Here is a 27939-nt window from a genome sequence, read left to right as displayed (position 1 = left end):
AGAATGCCTCCAAAAAATAAGCAGAAGAAAGTGATACATCAAGATGAACTGCGACGGTTAATGAGAGAGAAACAAAGGCAAACGATAGATAAGAAGCGTGTCGAATCCCCATATGCCAAGTACAACAGTCTCGATCACCTTAGCTGCGTACTCTGCAACGAGCGAGTAAAGAATGAACTATTGTGGCAGACTCACATTCTTGGAAAACAGCACAAGGAGAAACTTTCCGAGCTCAAGGGGTCTAAACAAAGTTCTACAAGTCAAGGACCCCAGTCTCTGCTTAAAAGGAAAGCTTCTGAAGACACGAATGGGAAGAAGTTTAAACCAGTGGCAGGTACAGAGCAGTTGTCTACGCCAGGGCTACCTGATGATTTCTTTGCTAAACCTGCCCCGCCGGGGCCGAAGAAACTACCAGGAATATTGAAAAAAACGACATCTGCTGGGCTGAGTCTTTTGGCCGGAGTCGATGATGAAGACCGTGATGAAGAGGAGGCTGGTGACCAGGGGGCAGATTCTAGCTTGGGTGTGCAGAAGGGGGCACCTGCCTCAGGACTCCCATCTGATTTCTTCGACAACAGCACCATTCCAGCTGTCCCAGCTGCTTCTCATTCAGGGTCTATCCTCAAACCAGATGAAACTGAGAAGAGTGTGGAGAAGAAGGGAAATACACCTGAAGCTCTACCAGAAGGCTTCTTTGACGACCCAGTGAGAGATGCCAAAGTCCGTAATGTCGATGCTCCCAAAGATCAAATGGATAAGGAGTGGGAAGAGTTCCAAAAGGAAATGCGTCAGGTGAACACCAAATCAGAGGCCATTGTAGCCGAGGATGACGAGGAGGGTCGTCTTGAGCGTCAGATTGATGAAATCGATGAGCAAATTGAATGTTACCGGAGGGTTGAGGTATTGAGAGATAAGCAAGATGTGGTGAAGAAGGTTGTGAAGGAGAAAACAGAAGACCAGGAAGACTCCAGCAGAAGTGATGAGGATGAAGAAGAGCTGCTCCACTTGTTGTCAAGGGATTGGAGGGCCAAAGGGGCCCTTGCTTAAAATTCCCAGGGCATTTTGACCCTAACTTGATCAAAAGGTTTCTCCAGATTATAAATAAGAGCGAAGTTGCATAGGAAGCCACTTCTTTCCTCCTTCCATGTCAATGACAAACATTTGTTGAGGATATTGAATGTCTATATAACATGCTTTTGTGGTAAATACTGTCAGACTGTCGCACACTTGCGGAAATACTGTACTATCAGCATCCATTAAAAAAAAATGAACAGGAGCCAAATCCTAAATTCTCATTCCTGGAGCCCTTACACACAGCTCAGACACATAATAAAATGCACACTCATTGTGTTTCCTCTGTGGTTGCACAACAAATATACAATCACAGCTAATACAAACAAAACATCTTCAATTTACACCCCATGTGTTCCTCATTATTGGAACCTGGTGCATACTGGTACATGATACACTGCATTCCAAAACAAAAACTAGAGTCCTTTATGAGAACCTTGACTTGAATACCGTCTAATGTTTGAAAAAGTATGGAAACTACAGACTGTCAAATCCTGTTAATCCGCATGTTAATTTATTCATTAGTGCTCGCACAAAACAATAAAGTTCCCAAAGCACACATCTTTGTAGGGACAATATTCCTGTCGGAAATCTAAATGACAATTCAGAATCTGTTTTACCTAATTGAGTTACAGAATTCCACACCATTACCCTGCAAACCAAAATTACGTTCAAACAGTCCTTTATGTTAAATTGATAAATTACACATTTATTCATGTTACATTGAAAAACATGCAAAGCACAACTTCAAAACTATTTCCGTTACAATGCTGAGGATTATCACAGTCCTCTAGCTATACAAAGCAGCCCAAGTCCCCCCCCCCATACAAGTCAATCTTACATGATGCCATATAAAACAATTCTACCATATTTACATCATACGACAGTGTTGAGTGATTTCACGTCCTGATTTGTACATTTGCATTTCATTATGTAAAGGCCCACACAAAATGACAGAATCAAGTAAAGAGGGATCAGTGCTTCTCTCACTATCAGCCAGGTGTGCTTACTTTTGTCTTTCTTCTGTACTACACACACAACACTTACAGTACCAGTCAAAAGTTTGGACACACCTACTCATTCCAGGGTTTTTCTTTATTTTTTACTATTTTCTACATTGTAGAGTCATAGTGAAGACAGCAAAACTATGAAATAACACATATGGAATCATGTAGTAACCAAAAAAAGTGTGAAACAAATCAAAATGTATTTTATATTTGAGGTTCTTCAAAGTCACCACCCTTTGCCTTGACAGCTTTTCACACTCTTGCTATTCTCTCAACCAGCTTCATGAGGTAGTCACCTGGAATGCATTTCAATTAACAGGTGTGCCTTGTTAAGTTCATTTGTGGAATTTCTTACCTTCTTAATGCATTTGAGCCAAATCAGTTGTTGTGACAAGGTAGGGGTGGTATACAGAAGATAGCCCTATTTGGTAAAAGACAAAGTCCATATTATGGCAAGAACAGCTCAAATAAGCAAAGCGAAACGACAGTCCGTCCATTACTTTAAGACATGAAGGTCAGTCAATACCGAACATTTCAAGAACTTTGAAAGTTTCTTCAAGTGCAGGCACAAAAACCATCAAGCGCTATGATGAAACTGGCTCTTATGAGGACCGCCACAGGAAAGGAAGACCCAGAGTTACCTCTGCTGCAGAGGATAAGTTCATTAGAGTTACCAGCCTCAGAAATTGCAGTCCAAATAAATGCTGCAGAGTAGAAGTAACAGACCCATTTCAACAACTGTTCAGAGGAGACTGCGTGAATCAGGTCTTCATGGTCAAATTGCTGCAAAGAAACCACTACTAAAGGACACCAATAAGAAGAGACTTGCTTGGGCCAAGAAACACGAGCAATGGACATTAGACTGGTGGAAATCTGTCCTTTGGTCTGATGAGTCCAAATTTGCGATTTTTGACTCAAACCGCTGTCTTTATGAAACGCAGAGTAGGTTAACGGATGATCTCCGCATATGTAGTTCCCTCCGCGAAGCATGGTGCTGGTGCGGGGGTGCTTTGCTGGGGACACTGTCAGTGATTTATTTAGAATTCAAGGCACACTTAACCAGCATGGCTACCACAGCATTCTGCAGCGATACGCCATCCCATCTGGTTTGCGCTTAGTGGGACAATCATTTGTTTTTCAACAGAACACTGACCCAAAACACCTCCAGGCTGTGTAAGGGCTATTTGACAAAGGCGAGTGCAGGAGTGCTGCATCAGATGACCTGGCCTCCACAATCACCCGACCTCAACCCAATTGAGATGGGTTGGGATGAGTTGGGCCGCAGAGTGAAGGAAAAGCAGTCAACAAGTGTTCAGTATATGTGGGAACTCCTTCAAGACTGTTGGAAAAGCATTCCAGGTTAAGCTGGTTGGAGAGAAGGCAAAGCTGTCGAAGGCAAAGGGTTGCTACTTTGAAGAATCTAAAATATATTTGTTTAACACTTTTGGTTACTACATGATTCCATATGTGTTTCATAGTTTGTGTCTTCACTATGACTCTACAATGTAGAAAATAGTAAAAATAAAGAAAAACCCTTGAATGAGTAGGTGTGTCCAAACTTTTGACTGGTACTGTATATATACTGCAAATTGAAGTGATCACTATAGTCCGTTAGTATAAGCTCATTTACATTGTATTATTGCTACATATGCTTCAGGAGTTAATATTTCAACATGATTCATTCTGAACTAGTTAAAAGTGTGTGTTTATAGCCCTTCAAATATTGCAGACTTAAAAACAACTTAAAAATAAAGTATGGTTGGGTTAAGGATATGTCTACAGTCTCTGTGTTACATTAAAATCCAAATAAGAATGCAGAAAATAACTCAAGACTTACAACAAAACATGTATAAAGAAGACAGAAAATAAGCAAAGACGATCTGAACTTATCTAAAATGGGAGTGTGTGTGTGGTAGGAACTACATTATAATAGGTGATATTTTGAACCTTCTCAACAATTAATTTGACATCAACTGGTCATAAATGAATAAAACAAATATTTCTGAAAAGTAAATAAAAATAATATAGGAATATCAAAGCTTGGATCTGAGTTGCTTACTCTAGCTTAGGCGTGTAGGACCAGTAAGGTGTGTGGGTGTGGGGGGGGGGGGGGGGGCTAGCCAGTGCTACCGTTCAACATTCAGTTTGTTATTAAATACTCAGTTCAATAAAAGTGCAACCATCTTCACTGTGAGGCACTCCACACACACCAGAGACCACTTCTCCTTCCACTGTTGCCTCTGCCACTCCTCTTCTCACAGACCTGCAGCAGCTTTCATTTCAGCCAGTGAGAACCTCTGGTCCCCGTCTTTGTCATAGCGTTCCAGGCTTTGGGGATCTGGCGTTGCTGTGTCAAATAATTTCTTCAGGACTTGGTAAGACATCCCCTGAGAGGTGGGGTCAGTACCCGAGTGCTCAAAGAGCTCTTTGAGATCTATTGGAAGTAGAGAGGTTTCAGGCAATTGTTAATTGGCCACAAAATAAAATGCAATCTGACTTTTACAGTTGCATTTCTCCTTGTGTATGCAGGATACTTTGTAAACAAGCACGTTTCCATCCACAGTTTTTATGTGAGTAAAGTCATGCAGTATAAAATAAAATGACAGGCGTGATGGAAACAGGAAGTGTCGGTACAATGTCAAATGTCGAGAGACAATTTGTTCGTTCGACATCTTTGTGTCGGTAAAATCATTATGCATCAATTGTCTTGGAAACTCTTTTATGTGCAAATATTGATATCATAAACCATGTTGAAGAAAACTTTGAGTCACAGGATGAAATACTACGTTGTACTACCACTACAACGTGAAACGCATTAAGAGTTTATAGACAGATTAAATAAAATGAACTTCATGGTGGTTAATGATGGACGGTGATAAAATGCAATTGTGTTCGTTGTCCATTCCTTATGCCTGCCTATACCATAACCTACTGCCGACATGGGGCACTCGGTTCACAACTTTGACATTGGCAAACCACTCGCCCACAAGACACTGTCTGCCATCTGCCCAGTACAGTTGAAAACAGGATTAATCCGTTAAGAGCACACTTCTCCAGTGTGCCAGTTGCCATCGAAGGTGAGCATTTTCCCACTTAAGTCAGTTACGACGGCAAACTGCAGTCAGGTCAAGACCCTTGTGAGGACGACGAGCACACATGAGCTTCCCTGAGACAGATTCTGACAGTTAGTGCACAAGTTCATCGGTTGTGCAAACCCAGTTTCATCAGCTGTCCGAGTGGCTGGTTTCAGACGATCCCACAGGTGAAGAAGCGGGATGTGGAGGTCCTGGGCTGGCGTGGTTACATGTGGTCTGCGGCTGTGAGGCCGGTTGGACGTACTGCCAAATTCTCTAAAATTACGTTGGAGGTGGCTTATGGTAGAGAAATTAACATTAAATTCTCTGGCAACAGCTCTGGTGAACATTCTTGCAGTCAGTATGCCAATTGCACTCTCCCTCAAAACTTGAGGCATTTGTGACATTGTGTTGTGTGACAAAACTGCACATGTTAGAGTGGCCTTTAATTCTCCCCAGCACAAGGTGCACCATTGTAATGATAATGCTGTTTAATCAGGTTCTTAATATGCCACACCGGTCAGGTGGATTATCTTGTACTTTTCACACCATACATTTTCCTTAACAGCCAAAAGTACTCATTTAGTTTTGAATGCTAAACAGGATAGGAAAATGCAACTTATACACTCAAGAGAACATACCTGGTCATCCCTACTACCGCTGATCTATCGGACTCACTAAACACAAATACGTTGTAAATTATGCGTTGGAGTGTCTAAAAAAAAAACCAAGGTGCCGTCTGGTTTTCTTAATATAAGGACATATAAAATTATACCTTTAATTTGGACACTTAAGTATATTTAAAACCAAATACTTTTAGACTTTTACTCAAGTAGTATTTTACTGGGTAACTTTCACTTGAGTCATTTTCTATAAAAAAATCCATTAGCAGTCTAAGCCCTGTCTAATCCATTCTTAAATGGAAGAAGGTTGGATCACCGAGAATCTTCCTAGAGCTGGCCGCCCGGCCAAACTGAGCAATCAGGGGAGAAGGTCCTTGGTCAGGGAGGTGACCAAGAACCCGATGGTCACTCTGACAGAGCTCCAGAATTACTCTGCGGAGATGGGAGAACCTTCTAGGACAAACATCGCTGCAGCACTCACCAATCAGGCCTTTATGGAAGAGTAGGCAGATGGGAAGCCACACCTCTGTAAAAAGGCACATGACAGCCCGCTTAGAGTTTACCAAAAGATACCTAAATACCCTCAGACCATTCTTTGGCCTGAATGCCAAGCGTCACGTCAGGAGGAAACCTGAAACCATCCCTACGGTGAAGCATGGTGGTGGCAGCATCATGCTGCGGGTATGTTTTTCAGCTGATAGGACTGGGAGACTAGTAAGGATCAAGGGAAAGATGTAGGGAGCAAAGTACAGAGAGATCCTTGATGAAAACCTGTGCCAAAGCGCTCAGGACCTCAGACTGGGGTGAAGGTTCACCTTCCAACTGGACAACAACCTTAAGCACATAGCCAAGACAACGCAAGAGGGGCTTCGGGACAAGTCTCTGAATGTCCTTGAGTGGCCCAGCCATAGCCCGGACATGAACCCGATCGAACATCTCTGGAGAGACCTGAAAATAGCTGTGCAGCGACGCTCCCCATCCAACCTGACAGAGCTTGAAAGGATCTGCAGAGAAGCATGGGAGAAACTCCCCACCTACAGGTGTGCCAAGCTTGTAGCGTCATACTCAAGAAGACTCGAGGCGGTAATTGCTGCCGAAGGTGCTTCAACAATGTACTGAGTAAAGGGTCTGAATACTTATGTAAATACAATTTCCTTTTTTATTTTTTTTAAAATTAATTTGCAAAAATGTCAAAAAAACGTTTTTTGCTTTGTCTTTATGGGGAATTATGTGTAGACTGAATTTAATCCATTTTAGAATAAGGCTGTAACGTAACAAAATGTGGAACAAGTCAAGGGGTCGGAATACTTTCCGAATGCAATGTAAATACAAAAGTATGTGGACACCCTTTCAAATTAGTGGATTAGGCTATTTCAGCCACTCGTTGCTGACACGTGTATAAAATCGAACACACAGCCATAGACAAACACTGGCAGTAGAATGGCCTTTCTGAAGAGCTCAGTGGCTTTTGATGTACCGTCATAGGATGCCACCTTTCCAACAAGTCAGTTAGTCAAATTTCTGCCCTGCTAGAGCTGCCACAGTCAACTTTAAGTATTGTTATTGTGAAGTGGAAACGTCTAGGAGCAACAACGGTTCAGCTGCAATGTGGTAGGCAACACAAGCTTACAGAATGGGACCACTGTGTGCTGAAACACGTATCACAGAAAAAATCTTCTGTCCTCGGTTGCAACACTCACTACTGAGTTTCAAACTGACCCTGGAAGCAACGTCAGCACAATAACTGTTCGTTGGGAGCTTCATGAATTGGGTTTCCATGGCAGATTAGCCACACACCAGCCTAAGATCACCATGAGCAATACCAAGCATTGTTTGGTGGAGGAATTATAGTCTGGGGCTGTTTTTCATGGTTTGGGATAGGCCCCTTAGTTCCAGTAAAGGGAAATCTTAATGCTACAGCATACAATGACATTCTAGACGATTCTGTGCTTCCAACTTTGTGGCTACAGTTTGGGGAAGGCCCTTTCCTGTTTCAGCATGAAATGCCCCCATGCATAAAAAGAGGTCCATACAGAAATGGTTTGTTGTGATCGGTGGCCAGAACTTGACTGGCCTGCACAGAGCCCTGACCTCAACCACCTTTGGGATGAATTTGAAAGCCGACTGCGAGCCTGGCACAATCACCCAACATCAGTGCCCGACTTCACTAATGCTTGTGGCTGAATGGAAGCAAGTCCCCACAGCAATGTTCCAACATCTAGTGGAAAGCCTTTCCAAAAGAGTGGAGGCTGTTACAGCAACAAAGAGGGAATCAACTCCATATTAATGCCAATGATTTTGGAATGAGATGTTCGACAAGCAGGTGTCCACATATTTTTAAGAAAGATCAGGAAACATGTTTTTAATTCTGATTATTTTTGGCACTAAACTATCTCCATATATACACATCCATACATTTTTTCAACTGGTACCGGGGGACCTTTAGACAAGTCTTGTGAGGCCTGTGGGAGCCTCACCTTTCCACAGAGGGTTCAAATTAGTGTGTAGCCAAAACTGTTCGGATGCAACAGACAGAAGTTGGCAGATTTGCTGTTCCCGACTTCAGACAAGTGCCAAGACGCTTTGTGGGGGTTGTAGAGCAAAACAGAGAACACCATCTTGTTCGTAATAGTTTGTAGGCCAAACCGTTCGGACACTACATACAATTTTGTGAGAAAACCGATTTTCGGGACGTCTCATGGTCTGACAAACACTGCTCTTGCTTCGTCACCTTTCACTCCAGATGTGGAAGTGCAACATTGGTGGATGCAGTGGATTGCGACGCATCCAGTTGTTGGGGTTCTGAGAATATGAAAATATACTTATTCATGTCACTGATGGACTGCTGAGGTTTAGAGGGTCTACACCAGAAGTTAATGGATATAGGAGGAAGGTACAGTGCCTTGCGAAAGTATTCGGCCCCCTTGAACTTTGCGACCTTTTGCCACATTTCAGGCTTCAAACAAAGATATAAAACTGTATTTTTTTGTGAAGAATCAACAACAAGTGGGACACAATCATGAAGTGGAACGACATTTATTGGATATTTCAAACTTTTTTAACAAATCAAAAACTGAAAAATTGGGCGTGCAAAATTATTCAGCCCCCTTAAGTTAATACTTTGTAGCGCCACCTTTTGCTGCGATTACAGCTGTAAGTCGCTTGGGGTATGTCTCTATCAGTTTTGCACATCGAGAGACTGAAATGTTTTCCCATTCCTCCTTGCAAAACAGCTCGAGCTCAGTGAGGTTGGATGGAGAGCATTTGTGAACAGAAGTTTTCAGTTCTTTCCACAGATTCTCGATTGGATTCAGGTCTGGACTTTGACTTGGCCATTCTAACACCTGGATATGTTTATTTTTGAACCATTCCATTGTAGATTTTGCTTTATGTTTTGGATCATTGTCTTGTTGGAAGACAAATCTCCGTCCCAGTCTCAGGTCTTTTGCAGACTCCATCAGACTCCTTCTTCCAGAATGGTCCTGTATTTGGCTCCATCCATCTTCCCATCAATTTTAACCATCTTCCCTGTCCCTGCTGAAGAAAAGCAGGCCCAAACCATGATGCTGCCACCACCATCTTTGACAGTGGGGATGGTGTGTTCAGCTGTGTTGCTTTTACGCCAAACATAACGCTTTGCATTGTTGCCAAAAAGTTAAATTTTGGTTTCATCTGACCAGAGCACCTTCTTCCACATGTTTGGTGTGTCTCCCAGGTGGCTTGTGGCAAACTTTAAGCGACACTTTTTATGGATATCTTTAAGAAATGGCTTTCTTCTTGCCACTCTTCCATAAAGGCCAGATTTGTGCAATATACGACTGATTGTTGTCCTATGGACAGAGTCTCCCACCTCAGCTGTAGATCTCTGCAGTTCATCCAGAGTGATCATGGGCCTCTTGGCTGCATCTCTGATCAGTCTTCTCCTTGTATGAGCTGAAAGTTTAGAGGGACGGCCAGGTGTTGGTAGATTTGCCCAATTTTTCAGTTTTTGATTTGTTAAAAAAGTTTGAAATATCCAATAAATGTCGTTCCACTTCATGATTGTGTCCCACTTGTTGTTGATTCTTCACAAAAAAATACAGTTTTATATCTTTATGTTTGAAGCCTGAAATGTGGCAAAAGGTCGCAAAGTTCAAGGGGGCCGAATACTTTCGCAAGGCACTGTATATAGTGTGCTCAACTAAGCTTGGAATGTGTTGAGTGCAGGGAAGCGATTATATGTGGCAGGCATTGATAAGGGGAGAGAGCAACCTTCCGGTTACTAGTCCAACGCTCTAACCACTAGGCTACGCTGCCGCCCCGTGGCGGGGGGGTGGAGTTGTTGTTTCCTACGCTCACCACCTGGGGGCGTCCCGTCAGAAAGTCCACCACCCACTTGCACAGGGCGGGGACGAGACACAGGGTCTCGAGCTTAATGACAAGTTTGGAGGGTACTATGGTGTTAAATGCTGAGCCATAGTCGATGAACAGCATTCTTACATAGGTATTCCTCTTGTCCAGATAGGTTATGGCAGTGTGCAGTGTGATTGCGTCTGCGGAACTATTGGGGCCGTAAGCAAATTGGAGTGGATCTAGGGTGTCAGGTAGGGTGGAGGTGATATGATCCTTGACTAGTCTCTCAAAGCACGTTATGATGACGGAAGTGAGTTGTTTAGCTCAATTACCTTAGCTTTCTTGGGAACAGGAACAATGGTGGCCCTCTTGAAGCATGTGGGAACAGCAGACTGGGATAGGGATTGACTGAATATGTCCGTAAACACACCAGCCAGCTGGCATGCTCTGAGGACGCGGCTAGGGATAATGTCTGGGCCGGCAGCCTTGCGAGGGTTAACACGTTTAAATGTTTTACTCACGTTGACTGCGGTGAAGGAGAGCCCGCAGGTTTTGGTAGCGGGCCGTGTCGGTGGCATTGTATTGTCCTCAAAGAGAGCAAAGAAGTTGTTTAGTTTGTCTGGAAGCAAGACATCAGGGTCCGCAACGAGGCTGGTTTTCTTTTTGTAGTCCGTGATTGACTGTAGACCCTGCCAAATACCTCTCGTGTCTGAGCCATTGAATTGCGACTCCACTTTGTCTCTATACTGAGGCTTAGCTTGTTTGATTGCCTTGTGGAGGGAATAGCTACACTGTTTGTATTCGGCAATGTTTCCGGTCGCCTTGCCCTGATTCAAAGCAGTTGGGTTCGTGCTTTCAGTTTTGCGCGAATGCTGCCATCAATCCACGGTTTCTGGTTGGGGAAGGTTTTAATAGTCACCGTGGCTACAACCTCACCGATGCACTTACTAATAAACTCGCTCATCAAAACAGCGTATACATCAATGTTGTTGTTCGACGCTATCCAGAACATATCCACGTGATCGAAGCAATGTTGAAGCGTGGAATCAGATTGGTCGGACCAGCGTTGAACAGACCTGAGCACTGGCGTTTCCTGTTTTAGTTTCTGTCTATAGGCTGGGAACAACCAAATGGAGTCGTGGTCAGATTTGCCAAAAGGAGGCCTTTGTATGCATCGTGGAAGTTAGAGTAACAACGATCCAGAATTTTGCCAGCCCGGGTCACGCATCCGATATGCTGATGGGGGGGGGGGGGGGGGGGGGGGGGTCAGGGAGAAATAAAAGTTTATGGCCCATATCACTACTAGTGTCCTGCCTAGCAGTAAATAACGATGTTTGTTCAGATGTGTAGGAGGAGACTCGGCATGAAAGGAACGGATAAATATCTGTACTTGTGTGAAAAACAACAGATCTCTCTAGCTTAAACTGACAGATTTTTATGGGGATTTAAAAATATATGCGCTAATTAGACTTCCGTGGAGGCACAGACATCGACTCTGGGGGTTAAGGTATGTATACTTTTACTCCAGTACAGCGGTGAAAGTAGATTTAATTTCGTACCGGTACGGGACACCCAAGTGCGCGTACACTTTTTTTAATACTACAAAAATTACTGGGTAGCCTACTCTGCGGACATTGACAAAAAAGAAAACAGATGAATAAAAACAATGTCTGATCCATATAATCGGCCTACGAAAAGGGGAGACACAAATACAATATAACGTCCATCTAACCTGGAGGAAATTATTGTCCAAAAACAAACAAGTGGCACTGACCCAATGATAAAGACAGTGAATATGCACACTCACCGGCAATATGGCCAATGTTCTCCGCTGGTGCCAATAAGATGTTCGCTCAATTAAGTTACGAATTTTGATAACTAAAAGACAGATTGGAGTATTTTCATTGTCATCTCTTTACAGCAATAGCCATTTGCTTTCCAAACAGTTTTTCCACGATGGTATTTTTAAATATTGCTATATGCCTGGCCGGATTGCTCTGCTTTCACTGACAGTCGCAACTCAACAACATATTTGGTATCTGCAGTGAGCCCTGCACAAATTGTAGGCCCTTCCAACTGTAGGCTATGAGATTAAAACAATCCACAACTTTTTTGTTGTTGTTAGAAGCTAATGATCCTCTGTGATCAAATCCTTTTTTTCTGGTGTAGTAGCCTATTTTGAATGATTTGATTTCTTTCTGTATAGACAGGAGTAAGCTAATTTTGGCTATTTAATTATATTTACTTTAGGGAAAGCTTAGCTTCCCCTAGCCTTATGAACACCCCGCCTATGCCTTTTAATGTGGCGTAAACACAACCAGTCATGTTTTCATCCGATTGTCAAACAATCACTTAAAGGTACTCCTGTAGGCTACATTCTGCGATTGTCATTAGGCCTAGACTTGTAACATGAATTGATGCATCCACTGTTGTCCACGCACGCCTCGGTCTTGGCCACTCATCTCCGACTTGACAAAATGTAAGTGTTCTCCTCGAACCACAACTCAATTTACAGGGTATATCACACGGTTTCCAGTTAATTCACTAACTTTTCCATGCGGCTGACATACAGTAATGCTAACTAATAGGGTAATAGCCTATAGTTTATTGGGCATGTTGTATTAATTGCGATAGGCTCATGTTTTACCGGGACGGAGTACCCCCACTATTTATTTTGCCGGGACGCCATATGACAATTTGGTACTTTTTTCCACCACTGCGTATGACTAAGATTGTGATGTATGATCACAGATATTACTGACTAAAAATGTATCCAATACCTTTCAGAGAGCTGACTCCAGGGAATGACACAGTCTTTGGGCTTTCTGTTCCAGACTCTCTCTTGGTGCGGTTTGGAGTCAAAAACCATGGACGCCTCGTTGGCTTTGAACCTGTGGATTTTTCTGGAGAAAGAACAGGCCAAAGTCATCCAAAGGTAACATTGTACATCACTGTACTTATTTTTTTAATGAAAATGTAATAGACAATTAAGCTTTCTTGTCTTATTTATACCATGTGTAGCTTCTGAAGTTGCTGCTTTAAGTCCATCTGCATTGGTGTCCCTCTCTGTGACCAGGTCCTTCACTGGTTCTGTTGCATCTCCACTGACAGGCAATTGTTCAACTACCTCCACAAGGTCCTTAGAGGTTGAAATGTAAATTTTGTTTTATACACAGTACATTCGGAAAGTATTCAGACCCCTTCCCTTTCTCCACATTTTGTTACGTTACAGCCGTATTCTAAAATTGATTAAATATATTTTTAAATTCTCTGAATGTCCTTGAGGCCCAGCAAGAGCCCAGACTTGAACCCGATCGAACATCTCTGGAGACCTGAAAATAGCTGTGCAGCGACGCTCCCAATCCAATTTCACAGCACTTGAGAGGATCTGCAGAGAAGAATGAGAGAAACTCCCCAAATACAGGTGTGCCAAGCTTGTAGCGGCATACCCAAGACTCGAGGCTGTAATCGCTGCCAAGATGCTTCAACAAAGTACTGAGTGAAGGGTCTGAACAAAAAAAAGAAAAAAAAGTTTTGCTTTGTCATAAAGGGGGAATTGGGTGTAGAATGATGGGGGGGGGAAACAATTGAATCTATTTTAGAATAAGGCTGTAACGTAACAAAATGTGGAAAAAGTCAAGGGGTCTGAAAACTTTCCGAATGCACTGTAGATATATAGATATTTTTTACATTTAAGTGATCATAGCATAATTGATGGTGTTTTGATACATGCGAGCACAACTATAAAATCATGAACGCCCCAATTTGAAATGCAGCTCAACTCCAGTGCAGTAAGAACAGTACATCTTATCTGGGGAAAAAGCCACTGAGTGGCAAGCAGCTCTTTCTACAGCTCATTCTGAATCTGTATCTTATCGGTCGGTCTGTGTGCCATCACAGGACTATATTCTCTGAACCATCTGTAACAGGAATTTCAAGGTGAACCAAAAGGAGAGCAATCATTGATAAACTCAATCAGAAATAAATCTGGTTTATTCCAAGTTGCAACAGGGAGACACCTCCAGAACAGAACCAGAAAAAATGTTTAACGGGCCTCTTGGAGACAGGCCCTTTACATTCTAATCAGAAAGTGACAAATGTCCTCTAAACCTCAGCCGGAGAAGCTTGAACCATGTACAAAGTCAAAACAAAAGATAATGACTTTGCCAGCTGCTACAAACGATATGGGGCGATTCCACGGCAGGAAGGCCCAGAAATATTTTCTGCCTCTCAGATTGTTGTTCTCAAGTCTCACATTGGGAGGAAGGCTATTTGATATGCATTTTACATTTGTATCACAAACCGTATGAGAAAATCATGATGAAAGTGGCCATTTTAGGCCCCTTTTAGACCTATACATGCCTTCTGTAAGAACCTATGATCCGTGAACCATACATGATACAGACATCGTGGTGTCATTATACTCATTATAGATGTGCTCTAAAATATGGAGCAAGTCTAGATTCTGAAATACAATTTTTCACATAAATGTATTTTACATTAGTAAAAATGTGTATGAATATCTCAAAAGTACCCTTTATGATTTTGTAAATTTTTAGATATGTACTTTAAACAATACTCTACAATTACATCAAATAGAGTGGGTACTCTGTTACAGTACTTCTGAAGTCATGATACATTTTATGAGTACCACCACAGTGAATGGGAAAATGGATTCAAAAAGAACTCCTTCTACTGGTGATTTGTTGATGACCTAGAAATATACATTTCTATGATGTAGAGTTTCTTTCCAAAACGCTATATAAATATCCATGTTCAGAAATGTTTATTGTTTAAAGAAACTAAAGAGATTGGTGTGTTTTTTCACCATCTAATCATGGCATGGGATGGTGTACTTGTTTGAAATCTATCATTGATGGTTTCATTTCAGAGACAAATAAAAAAAAAAAATGCAAAATGCTATATAAATAAGTAGTACTGCTAGGTTTTACAGTCGAATGTAACACAACTACATTTTTAATAAAGCACTGCACAAATGATACATTTGGCATCAATATTATTATACATGTTGTATTATTATTATTATCATCATCATCAATTACAGCTTAAGACATTTTATTCATTTAACAGATGCTCTTATCCAGAGGGACTTAGTTTGTGCATTCATCTTAAGATAGCTAGCTGAGACAACTAAATATCACTGTCAAATATACAAATATTCCATTCCAGCTAAACAATGGATATATAGCGTTTTGCAAAAGAACATTATAACACACAATCTATGAATTAAATATCTGAAAACAGTAATATTTTACACATAAATGAAGGTACCCATAAGCAATAATTTCTGGTTAAAAAAAAGTGAAAATTGGTGGATATAGCGTTTTAGAAATAAACTCATGTATAAAATGGATCACATCTTCAAAAGTAGCAGAGCACCCACTATGGAAATGTGACACGTTGAGAGAGTACTGTAATGTTCCAAATAACACATAAAAAATAAAAATCAACCAAAAAGGGTACTTCTGAGATATTCATATAAATATTTTTAATGTTGAATACATTTTGAAGTCTTAAATTACTGAATATTTATTAATCGTAAATATTCCCATTACTCACACTGTGTGGTGTTGTCTGAGGAGAGCCCTGCTCCATGGAAGACACCCTCTGAGTGAGGTTGGACACAGCGGTTTGGAGATTCTGGATCTGGTCACCAGTCCAGGAGTGGTACAGCCCTTGGGTCTTGTTAACCTCGCTCACAACCTCTCTCAGGTGAGTTACATCCTGTAAGAATACAACACAAACAAACAAATATATATTATTTCTTAATCTGATTGATGGACATGTGTTAAAAATGAATTTTTGATTAAGGAACTGATCAGCACTACCATCAGTCCAGTTTGATTAGATAAATATGTAAGAAACTGACTTTATAAAATCAGATTAAATGAACCACGCTCTATTTTATCCCAACAAAATACTTTTGTGTGAGAAAATGAATCCATGAGAAGAATACTCAGTATTCTACCCTTCATAAATGGAATGCTTTGAAAGGGTATGAGAATGGAATTGATCAACAGTAAGAGTAGTGTACCAGTACCTGGTTTTGAGCTAATGTTGATGAGCGGTTGCTTGTTTCTTTTTCAACTGAGGCTGTCGATTTCACATTTGATTCTTTAGCCTCGGCATCCTATTTTGCCCACAGAGAATAAAATAGCAAGTCTTTAGTTGATCTGACAGAAACTGACCCAGATTCACTTTGCAGGCTGGCCTGTTTAATATGCCAAAAAAGGGATCAGCACTTGTGCGGATACTGTTAGATTGTTTCATGTAATGTGGATGACGCACGGACACACAGATAATCCCATCCATATTACACATTGAACATAGGGCCCCATGTTTATTTCACCTATAATCTGCCACAACATTCAAAAGGTGCACAACAAATCAGTGGGGAGAGTTGCTAGTTCTGCCAGCTTTATAAAAATATAAATAAATTGTAGCTAGTTCAAGGATAGATTAGTGTGCTGACCTCAGTTACTTCTTTCTACTGGTCTAGATGTTGTATAATCTGTCATCTAGTTCATTCTGCAGCTCATGCATTTGGACATTGGTACCGCTAACTGGCTCAGACAAACTAAAAGCAGGCATAGGTTCAAGCTGAAAAGAGCAGAGTGTAAAGGAAGCTAGTATTTTTATGTTCTTTACCATGGTCCTCTTGAGGTCGTCTGTTTCTTTCTTCTGGTCCTCAAGGGCCGTCTGTATTGTCTTAACATCATGCTGCACACTGGTTAAAGTGCTGCCGATTGAAGCCACACTCTGCAAATGAAAACATTTAAGCCTCACTTTCCAGATGCATAAACTTTTTTAATGGCAATATGACAACCCAATAGACCGTGGGTGAATACCGAGCAATATTGATGGCAATAATTGCAAACAAACATGTAAAATACTTCTGAATATACAGTTGAAGTCAGAAGTTTACATACACCTTAGACAAACACATTTAAACTCAGTAATTCACAATTCCTGACATTTAATCCTAGAAAAAATTCCCTGTCTTGGGTTAGTTAGGGTCACCACTTTATTTGAAGAATGTGAAATGTCAGAATAATAGTAGAGAATGCTTTATTTAATCTTTTATTTATTTCATCACATTCTTAGTGGATCAGAAGTTTACATAATCAATTAGTATTTGGTAGCATTTCCTTTCAATTGTTTAACTTGGGTCAAACGTTTCGGGTAGCCTTCCACATACAGTTGGGTAAATTTTGGCCCATTCCTCCTGACAGAGCTGGTGTAACTGAGTCAAGTTTGTAGGCCTCCTTGCTCCCACACGCTTTTTCAGTTCTGCCCACAAATTTTCTATGGGATTGAGGTCAGGGCTTTGTGATGGCCACTCCAATACCTTGACTTTGTTGTCCTTAAGCCATTTTGCCACAACTTTAGAAGTATGCTTGGGTCATTGTCCATTTGGAAGACCCATTTGCGACCAAGCATTAACTTCCTGCTGACTGATGTCTTGAGATGTTGCTTCAATATATCTACATAATTTTCCTTCCTCATGATGCCATCTATTTTGTGAAGTGCACCAGTCCCTCCTGCAGCAAAGTACCCCCACAACATGATGCCGCCACCACCGTGCTTCACGGTTAAGATGGTGTTCTTCGGCTTGCAAACCTCCCTATTTTTTCTCCAAACATAACAATGGTCATTATGGTCAAACAGTTCTATATTTGTTTCATCAGACCATTTCTCCAAAAAGTACGATCTTTGTCCCCATGTGCAGTTGCAAATCGTAGTCTGGCTTTTTTATTGTGGTTTTGGAGCAGTGGCTTCTTCCTTGCTGAGCGGCCTTTCAGGTTATGTCGATATAGGACTTGTTTTACAGTGGATATAGATACTTTTGTACCTGTTTTCTCCAGAATCTTCACAAGGTCATTTGCTGTTGTTCTAGGATTGATTTGCAGTTTTTACACCAAAGTACGTTCATCTCTAGGAGACAGAACGTGTCTCCTTCCTGAGCGGTATGAAGGCTGCGTGGTCCCATGGGGTTTATACTTGCGTACTATTATTTGTACAGATGAAAGTGGTACCTTCAGGCATTTGGAAATTGCTCCCAAGGATGAACCAGACTTGTGGAGGTCAACAATTTTTTTCTGAGGTCTTGGCTGATTTATTTTCCTTTTCCCATGATGTCAAGCAAAGAGGTACTGAGTTTGAAGGTAGGCCTTGAAATAAATCCACAGGTACACCTCCAATTGACTCAAATTATGTCAATTAACCTATCAGAAGCTTCTAAAGCCATGACATTTTCGGGAATTTTCCAAACTGTTTAAAGGCACAGTCAATTTAGTGTATGTAAACTTCTGATCCACTGGAATTGTGATACAGTGAATTATAAGTGAAATAATCTGTTTGCAAACAATTGTTGGAAAAATTACTTGTGTCATGCACAAAGTAGATGTCCTAACCGACTTGCCAAAACTATAGTTTGTTAACAAGAAATTTGTGGAGTGGTTGAAAAACGAGTTTTAATGACTCCAAGTGTATGTAAACTTCCGACTTCAACTGTACATATGAGAAACCTTACTTGTCTCTCTTTTGCGTCTCAATTATGCTTCAAATGCTTGCATTTTGTATATCTCACAGAAGTGATCAAGTTTAGATCTACCTTTTGGAGCTCTTCAACTGTAGTCGGAAGGTTGATTAAGTCTGAGGCTGATTTGATGTTGGCCTTTAGATGGTTCACCGCAGTGTCCAGAAAACTGATCTAATGAGAGAGAAGCATTCCAGAACACAGAACATTCAATTACACGTGGCAAACAGACTTCCCTTTCACTCTACCTTGTTTTAACCTTGATTTAACCTGCCATGATGTGAGAGGTTTCACAACAATGGGGCTGACGGATGAGAAAACAAGACAGTTCTACAGATAACATCACTTTCCTTTTAGCACTATACCTTTCTGTTCATCTCTGTAAGGTTGGACCACAGTTTGTTCAGACCCTTGTCTCCACTTTCAATGTCCTCCAGTTTTCTCTGCTTTGTCTTCAGATCTTCACTTAGTTTTGGTATTTCATGTGACGACACCTTCTGGCCGGATTCCACTGTAGAGAAAATATGCAGTAAAAAAAATAAAAAACACACAATGTACTAAAACTGTAGTCACTGGGCTGTATGATTGTAATAAGCAATTGATGTGCAAAGGTTAGCCTACTATTTATTGCGAAGTAAAGTGAGATAGTGTGTACTATTGTGGCTGAATTCATGCTTAAACCTGATGGCCTTTTCTAAAGATTGACATGGGACAAATGACAGGTTGCAGTGTTTGTCTGATGGCTTACTTGTATGCAGCTTTTCTTTGAGGGAGTCTAGATCTTCTTTCAGGGCAATCTGCATCCATATTAGTCCGGCACAAGCCGTAACACAGGCAGCCAGTATGATGAACAGGAACAAGGGATAGCAGACATTGCAGCACTTCACGTAACTTCTTCTATGATGAATGAGAAAGTTTTTATTAATATTTTACATTCACAAGCTTTATGCACCATAGCCAAATAATGGACTAAAGGAGCCGAACGTTACTCCTTATAGTCCAAGGACCGTACACGTTCTGTTCAGAGATTGGCTCCGTTAGCCAAAACATCTAAATACTCCATCTAAACGTGAATGGATTCTCAAGTCCAATACGGTTCTAGAAACATAAATCCCTCTACTTTCATATCACATCAAAATAATTTCACAAATGCAAAATACACACTTACTGTACACTGTTTTAACACAGTGACAACATGCTTGTGGCGTCCATCTTCCATTCGGAGACAGATAGCTCATTAGCATAGTATATGCCTCCATTGTCAATGGAGCAGTCTGTCAACGCTATGTTGGAGGTTCCGCACTATGCCATGTCTACCAGATGCGCATGCGTTTTGCCATATGTTGTTTTTGCCGGATGTCTAGCCCGTATTTTCCTGTACTTAATGCACAGGTGCTTCGCAGAGCTGCAGAACGGTTTGCAGCACGAAGTATATCATTTTCGCCCTGTTCGACCAATCAAGCTACTGGTTTCATATACTGTAGGGCTACCAACAAACTGGTCAGACAAATCAAGTGTAGTGATGACAAATTGCCCTAGCGTCATTCTTAACTGAGACAAATTTCCAGTCGTTCAGCCGGTATTTTCTCACAATAGTCATTATCATTTGGCCTCTGTATGGTGCCACCCCATTGGAACTTTTACAAACTTCCGTTTGTACCACTGCATGGCAATGCAACTCACAACTTGAAAGTATTGAACGCTTGCGGTACACTGAACCCACCGTAACCTAGTGCGGCATCCCTAACTTTGCAGACTGCTCCATTGACAACTCGTGCGTTGCTTTGCCGAGCGGTGGTACTATCGGAAGTACACAGACTCCAACTACTGTAGCTAGCTTGAAGCACATGAGCATCAAGTAAGGAAAATGCTGACTAGACATCCGGCAAAAGAAAACGCATATGGTGGACAACGGCATAGTCCACTCTGCCCTCTGTCTGTTTTCGTAAACAAGCACTGTAACATGGAAATATGACCGTGTGGGAAACTTAACCCTATAAAAACGTATATATCAATTTAGCCTTTTTAAACATTTGTTTTATTATTTCTCACCGATATGAAAAATAAGGTCCGCAAGCGATACGTGTTAATCTTCAGACCGAGAGTCAGGGCTCCTAGCAAAACTTCTCCATAGGGAAGAAGCCTTCGTCCAATGACTTGTGTAATGTAAATGGAACTAAGAGTCATGATCAAGTAAGGCTACATGCATCATTGATAGACATATGTGACCCGTTTCAAGAAGCTTGGCGTATGTTTTGGGGGGCAAAAATGCTTTCTGGAACATGTTAACTTTCATCTGCCTTAATAACAAACTTGTATGCCATCTGGTAATACGAATAAAACATTAGAATTACGAGCCTAGTTGGTTTAGCCACAGAAAAAAAGACAGGAACCTTCCCGCTAGCCATGATTGGCTGAGAAAATGGATGGGCTTGGACATGCCGAGAGAGGAGTTTGGATTGGTCTGCCAAGTAGCACGCTTCTGTCTATAACATGAGCTACTCAGCATGTGTAGATAATCCTTGCTAATGTGGCCATTTTGAAAAATACAACGTTAGCCATGGAGAACTGCAAAAGTGTTGCTATGGATCAACTGCCCAGAATTTAGCAGGCACTATCGACAAAGATCAGTGGGAAAACGTTGTGATGGACTACTTTTTGCACACGGTCAGTGTCAACCGGAGTGACTTGACACAACGGGCCAAACAAGCTGTAGCTAGCTACAAAACAAACGGAAAGACACGCTGCTGTGGAGCGTTCATCCATGTATACGGGTAAGAGTCTAGCTACATTTCATATATTTTACATTTCTAATTTTGTCAGAAAGTTGTTTTCATTGAAAACTAAAGCGTACCGTTTGATAACTAGTGAACGTTAACGTTAGCTAGCGAGCCAGCAAGCTAAGTGTATGATCCGTGTAGTAATACTAGTCGTATCTCAGTAAGCCATTTGCATTTCTAGTCATTGCCTAATGTTAACTAGCTAGCTAACATTGAACTTAGCTAACCAACTAAAGTCAGAATGTACATTAGTTTCATATTTTTTCCCTACCCTTGCCACACTTGTTAGATATTATGCACATTGACAGCTTGATATCAAATGTCCTCGCCATGTGATTTATCATAGTAGCAGGAAGCAGCAATCTAAATGATCAGACTGAAAACATGCAAGGAAAAGTGATCTGTGAAATTATGAAGCGAGTGGGACAGGACAAATACAGCTTCATTCTATCCAATCAGAGCAGCAGGATCAATGTAAAGCCCACCCTTCTCTTTGAAAACAGGCAAACTAGACAGTTGAGTTTTGACCACGCACATGACTGACTCAAAGACAGTACCGTATGGTTTAGAAAGTCTGACTGACACGAGAAACATGCTTGCTGACACCCACATTTTTTAAATATTTTATCATAGATAATAAAAAATATATACAGTGCCTTGCGAAAGTATTCGGCCCCCTTGAACTTTGCGACCTTTTGCCACATTTCAGGCTTCAAACATAAAGATATAAAACTGTATTTTTTTTGTGAAGAATCAACAACAAGTGGGACACAATCATGAAGTGGAACGACATTTATTGGATATTTCAAACTTTTTTAACAAATCAAAAACTGAAAAATTGGGCGTGCTAAATTATTCAGCCCCCTTAAGTTAATACTTTGTAGCGCCACCTTTTGCTGCGATTACAGCTGTAAATCGCTTGGGGTATGTCTCTATCAGTTTTGCACATCGAGAGACTGAATTCTTTTCCCATTCCTCCTTGCAAAACAGCTCGAGCTCAGTGAGGTTGGATGGAGAGCATTTGTGAACAGCAGTTTTCAGTTCTTTCCACAGATTCTCGATTGGATTCAGGTCTGGACTTTGACTTGGCCATTCTAACACCTGGATATGTTTATCTTTGAACCATTCCATTGTAGATTTTTGCTTTATGTTTTGGATCATTGTCTTGTTGGAAGACAAATCTCCGTCCCAGTCTCAGGTCTTTTGCAGACTCCATCAGGTTTTCTTCCAGAATGGTCCTGTATTTGGCTCCATCCATCTTCCCATCAATTTTAACCATCTTCCCTGTCCCTGCTGAAGAAAAACAGGCCCAAACCATGATGCTGCCACCACCATGTTTGACAGTGGGGATGGTGTGTTCAGCTGTGTCGCTTTTACGCCAAACATAACATTTTGCATTGTTGCCAAAAAGTTCAATTTTGGTTTCATCTGACCAGAGCACCTTCTTCCACATGTTTGCTGTGTCTCCCAGGTGGCTTGTGGCAAACTTTAAACAACACTTTTTATGGATATCTTTAAGAAATGGCTTTCTTCTTGCCACTCTTCCATAAAGGCCAGATTTGTGCAATATACGACTGATTGTTGTCCTATGGACAGAGTCTCCCACCTCAGCTGTAGATCTCTGCAGTTCATCCAGAGTGATCATGGGCCTCTTGGCTGCATCTCTGATCAGTCTTCTCCTTGTATGAGCTGAAAGTTTAGAGGGACGGCCAGGTCTTGGTAGATTTGCAGTGGTCTGATACTCCTTCCATTTCAATATTATCGCTTGCACAGTGCTCCTTGGGATGTTTAAAGCTTGGGAAATCTTTTTGTATCCAAATCCGGCTTTAAACTTCTTCACAACAGTATCTCGGACCTGCCTGGTGTGTTCCTTGTTCTTCATGATGCTCTCTGCGCTTTTAACGGACCTCTGAGACTATCACAGTGCAGGTGCATTTATACGGAGACTTGATTACGCACAGGTGGATTGTATTTATCATCATTAGTCATTTAGGTCAACATTGGATCATTCAGAGATCCTCACTGAACTTCTGGAGAGAGTTTGCTGCACTGAAAGTAAAGGGGCTGAATAATTTTGCACGCCCAATTTTTCAGTTTTTGATTTGTTAAAAAAGTTTGAAATATCCAATAAATGTCGTTCCATTTCATGATTGTGTCCCACTTGTTGTTGATTCTTCACAAAAAAATACAGTTTTATATCTTTATGTTTGAAGCCTGAAATGTGGCAAAAGGTCGCAAAGTTCAAGGGGGCCGAATACTTTCGCAAGGCACTGTATACTTGGATCATAACCGTATCCAGAAAATTGTACACATCCATTACGATACTCGTTTTGTCTGACTACTCAGCACACCCTTAGTGTCTGGGTAAGCATCATCTAATCATGATACAATATTTTTATCTGGACAATTTCTATTTTTGATATTGCCACTATGCAAATAACCATTTCACTATACTGTTTCCACCTATGTATCCTATGAATGTGACACATAAACTTGTGAAGAACAACATGACCTGCACCAAAGTCAGATTAGGATATAGGACTAGAAAAAGTGTATTTTTACCTGGAGTTTTTCCTCATTGTAGGCTACTACTTTCACCACTTTTAGTCTTGAAATCTTTGGTTGTTTATTACACTACCTTACTCACTCTATTTAGCACATGGCCTCACATGTGATTCCCTAAAGAGATGGGTGGGGCTAAGGCTTTCGAGGGTGTGAACTAGAAGAAGTCGACCGATTATGATTTTTCAACGCCGATACCGATACCAATTATTGGAGGACCAAAAAAATCCGATACCGATTAAATCGGCCAATTTTTATTTATTTGTAATAAATTACACTTACAACAATATTGAATGAACAATGAACACTTAAATTAACTTAATATAATACAGAAATACAATTAATTTAGTCTCATGAATAATGAAACATGTTCAATTTGGTTTAAATAATGCAAAAACAGTGTTGGCGAAGAAAGTAAAAGTGCAATGTGCCATGCAAAAAAAGCTAACGTTTAAAATTCCTTGCTCAGAACATGAGGACATATGAAAGCTGGTGGTTCCTTTTAACGTGAGTCTTCAATATTCCCAGTTAAGAAGTTTTAGGTTGTAGTTATAGGAATTATAGGACTATTTCTCTCTATACCATTTGTATTTCATACACCTTTGACTATTGGATGTTCTTATAGGAGCTTTAGTATTGCCAAGCCTATCAACTCCCGAAATTAGGCTGAAGTCATAAACAGCGCTGTGCATCCCAGCATTGCTAAGAGCTGCTGTTTGAATGAATGCTTATGAGCCTGCTGCTGCCTACCACCGCTCAGTCAGACTGCTCTATCAAATAACAAATCATATACTTAATTATAATATAATAAACACACAGAAATACAAGCCTTGGGTCATTAATATGGTCAAATCTGGAAACAAAAGGTTTATTCTTTCAGTGAAATACAGAACCGCTCCGTATTTTATCGAACGGGTGGCAACCCTAAGTCTAAATATTACTGTTACATTGCACAACCTTCAATGTTATGTCATAATTAAGTAAAATTCTGGCAAATTAATTACGGTCTTTGTTAGGAATGAATGGTCTTTCAACAGTTCACAAGCCAGGTGGCCTAAACTGCTGCATATACCCTTACCCTGCTTGCACTGAACGTAAGAAGTGACACAATTTCCCTAGTTAATACTGCCTGCTAACATGAATTTCTTTTAACTACATATGCAGGTTAAAAAATATACTTGTGTATTGATTTTAAGAAATGCATTGATGTTTATGGTTAGGTACATTTGTGCAACGAATGTGCTTTTTTCATGAATGCGCTTTTGTTAAATCATCAAGTTGAAGTAGGCTGTGATTCAATGATAAATTAGCAGGCGCCGCATTGATTATATGCAATGCAGAACAAGCTAGTTAACCTAGTAATATCATCAACCATGTGTAGCTAACTAGTGATTATGTGAAAATGTATTGTTTTTTAAGATAAATTTAATGCTAGCTAGCAACTTACCTTGGCTCCTTGCAGCCACAAGGTCTTTTTGATGCTGCACTCACGTAAAAGGTGGTCAAGCCTGCCACGCAGTCTCCTCGTGGATTGCAATGTAATCCACGAGGATTATGAAGATCCTATGAAAACTTGAAATCGGCACTAATTAATAGGCCATGCCGATTAATCGGTCAACCTCGTGTGAACGATGCTGAGTAGGTGTAGACAAAGAGCTCCTTTTTTTATTTAACCTTTATTTAACTAGGCATATCAGTTAACAACTAATTCTAAATGTACCATTTTTTTATTTCACCAGGTAGGCAAGTTGAGAACAAGGTTCTCACTTACAACTGCGACCTGGCCAAGATAAAGCAGAGCAGTGTGACACAGACAACAACAACAGAGTTACACATGGAATAACATGGAATAAACAATAAACAAGCCAATGACACAGTAGAAAAAAGAAAGTCTATATACAGTGTGTGCAAAAGGCACAAGGTAGGCAATAAATAGGTCATAGTAGCGAAGAATTACAATTTAGCAGGTTAACACTGGAGTGATAAATGAGCAAATGATGAAGTGCAAGTAGAGATACTGGTGTGCAAAGGAGCAGAAAAGTAAATAAAAACAGTATGAGGTTGAGGTAGGTAGATTGGGTGAGCTATTTACAGATGGACTATGTACAGCTGCAGCGATCGGTTAGCTGCTCAGATAGCTGATGTTTAAAGTTGGTGAGGGAAATATAAGTCTCCAACTTCAGCGATTCTTGCAAATCGTTCCAGTCACTGGCAGCAGAGAACTGGACGGAAAGGCAGCTAAAGGTGGTGTTGGCTTTGGGGATGATCAGTAAGATATACCTGCTGGAACGTGTGCTACGGGTGGGTGTTGTTATCGTGACCAGTGAACTGAGATAAGGCAGAGCTTTACCTAGCATAGACTTATAGATGACCTGGAGCCAGTGGGTCTGGCGACGAATATGTAGCGAGGTCCAGCCGACGAGAGCATACAGGTCGCAGTGGTGGGTGGTATAAGGTGATTTGGTAACAAAACGGATGGCACTGTGATAGACTGCATCGTTTGCTGAGTAGAGTATTGGAAGCTATTTTGTAGATGACATCCCCGAAGTCGAGGATCGGAGGGATAGTCCGTTTTACTAGGGTAAGTTGGGCGGTGTGAGTGAAGCAGGCTTTGTTGCGAAATAGAAAGCCGATTCAAGATTTGGTTTTGGATGGGAGATGTTTAATATGAGTCTGGAAGGAGAGTTCACAGTCTAGCCAGACACGTAGGTACAATAACGGCCTACCCTGGCCAAACCCTAACAACTTTGTGCCGCCCTAAGGGACTCCCAATCACGGCCAGGTGTGATATAGCCTGGAATCAAACCAGGGTCTGTAGTGACGCCTCTAGCACCGAGATGCGATGCCTTTGACCGCTGTGCCACTAGTAGGTGTACCAACACATTTAAGGGCCATTTTCTGAAGTGGGGTAACAAGTTTATCAACTTTCAAAGCAGAATTACTTTCCCATTGTTCCTCAACTGCAGTGTATTATTATATATCATGTTGTAGCTCTGAGTCTCTACTTTTATCATATGTATAAAAAAAAAACAATTTAAAATGTTGCTACATAAGACCAAATTGAGGCACGTCAGTCACATATTTGGAATGGACGTTGTGTCAGCGGAAAATACACAGGGGCTAAGTAGCTAGATCGATCACTTACTTTCCAAAAGCAGCGACAGTAGCAAGGTTGCTGAATTCATCATCATCTGAACTTGATTCGGATTCTGAGTCTAGTGGAGGCTCGGTTCTGAGGAGCCTGTGGCCGGACCCCTTTTTGGTTTTCTTCCTTTTACTGTCCCCAAGTCCGATTAATGCATCGAGTTCCTTCCTCTTCTTCATCCTCTTCTGTGGGGTCAGCGAACCCGCTGAGCCCGACTTAAAACCGACCAAATCCAACGTTTTATCCAGTTTGGTTATTGTATAAAGTCCTCTAGGTAGCTAGCCAGTACCACAAGCTAGTTGATTATCTGATAAGGCTTGTTGTTAGCCAACTAGATAGTCGCTTGGCTAACTAGCTACCTGGCTAACGTCGTAATTTGAAACTACTACCATGAGCTACCAAGCATGTAGCCAAGCTTGTTAGACAGCTAGCATGATATTTTAAAAGCTCGTTGTACTGGGTTAACGTCTAAAATAGTGAGCAACCCAGCTAGCAGCTATTTTGACACTGGCCGCTCAACCCACCGCCCAAGGCACAACCAGAAGTTAAAATGGCGATTTTGAGATAGCTATTGAGCGAAAGACGGTAAACAGTATAAGCTATACATCAGGTTACTTTTAGTAGCACTTCCAATACAGTATACATCTAACCAAAATTGTTTAAATGTCAGTGCAGTCGTAAATGCATCTGACGCGCTAATAATGTTGTTTTGATGTTGAACATCTAACAGAGCCTCCCACACTAGCAACTTCCTTGATGTTCTTCTTTGCTATCATTCCGTTCGC

General features: G+C 41.1%; 2 protein-coding genes across 3 annotated transcripts; one reads left to right on the top strand and one right to left on the bottom strand.

Moving 5' to 3' along the window:
• Positions 1–3: 3 nt before the first annotated feature.
• On the top strand, positions 4–1785 carry LOC139376159 (zinc finger protein 830-like). The gene has a single exon (XM_071118410.1). The coding sequence runs from the start codon at positions 4–6 to the stop codon at positions 1045–1047; it is 1044 nt and encodes a 347-aa protein (XP_070974511.1). The 3' UTR covers positions 1048–1785.
• On the bottom strand, positions 1564–27939 carry LOC139376158 (EF-hand calcium-binding domain-containing protein 14-like). Of its 2 annotated transcripts, XM_071118408.1 has the most exons (10): positions 27155–27939; positions 19416–19564; positions 19033–19178; positions 18743–18841; positions 16777–16887; positions 16169–16258; positions 15688–15852; positions 13120–13246; positions 12888–13010; positions 1564–4512 (listed from the first exon to the last, which is right to left on the bottom strand). In XM_071118408.1, exons 1-10 carry the CDS (start codon positions 27331–27333, stop codon positions 4334–4336), a joined length of 1368 nt encoding a protein of 455 aa, XP_070974509.1. In that variant the 5' UTR covers positions 27334–27939; the 3' UTR covers positions 1564–4333. The 2 variants fall into 2 exon arrangements, with proteins under 2 accessions (XP_070974509.1, XP_070974510.1); XM_071118409.1 differs by lacking the exon at positions 16169–16258 and having other exon boundaries at positions 27155–27928.

This window comes from Oncorhynchus clarkii, chromosome 20 (genome assembly GCF_045791955.1).
Source record: "Oncorhynchus clarkii lewisi isolate Uvic-CL-2024 chromosome 20, UVic_Ocla_1.0, whole genome shotgun sequence".
In the NCBI taxonomy this organism is placed as follows: Eukaryota; Metazoa; Chordata; class Actinopteri; order Salmoniformes; family Salmonidae; genus Oncorhynchus; species Oncorhynchus clarkii.
This window is presented reverse-complemented; position numbering and strand designations above follow the sequence as displayed.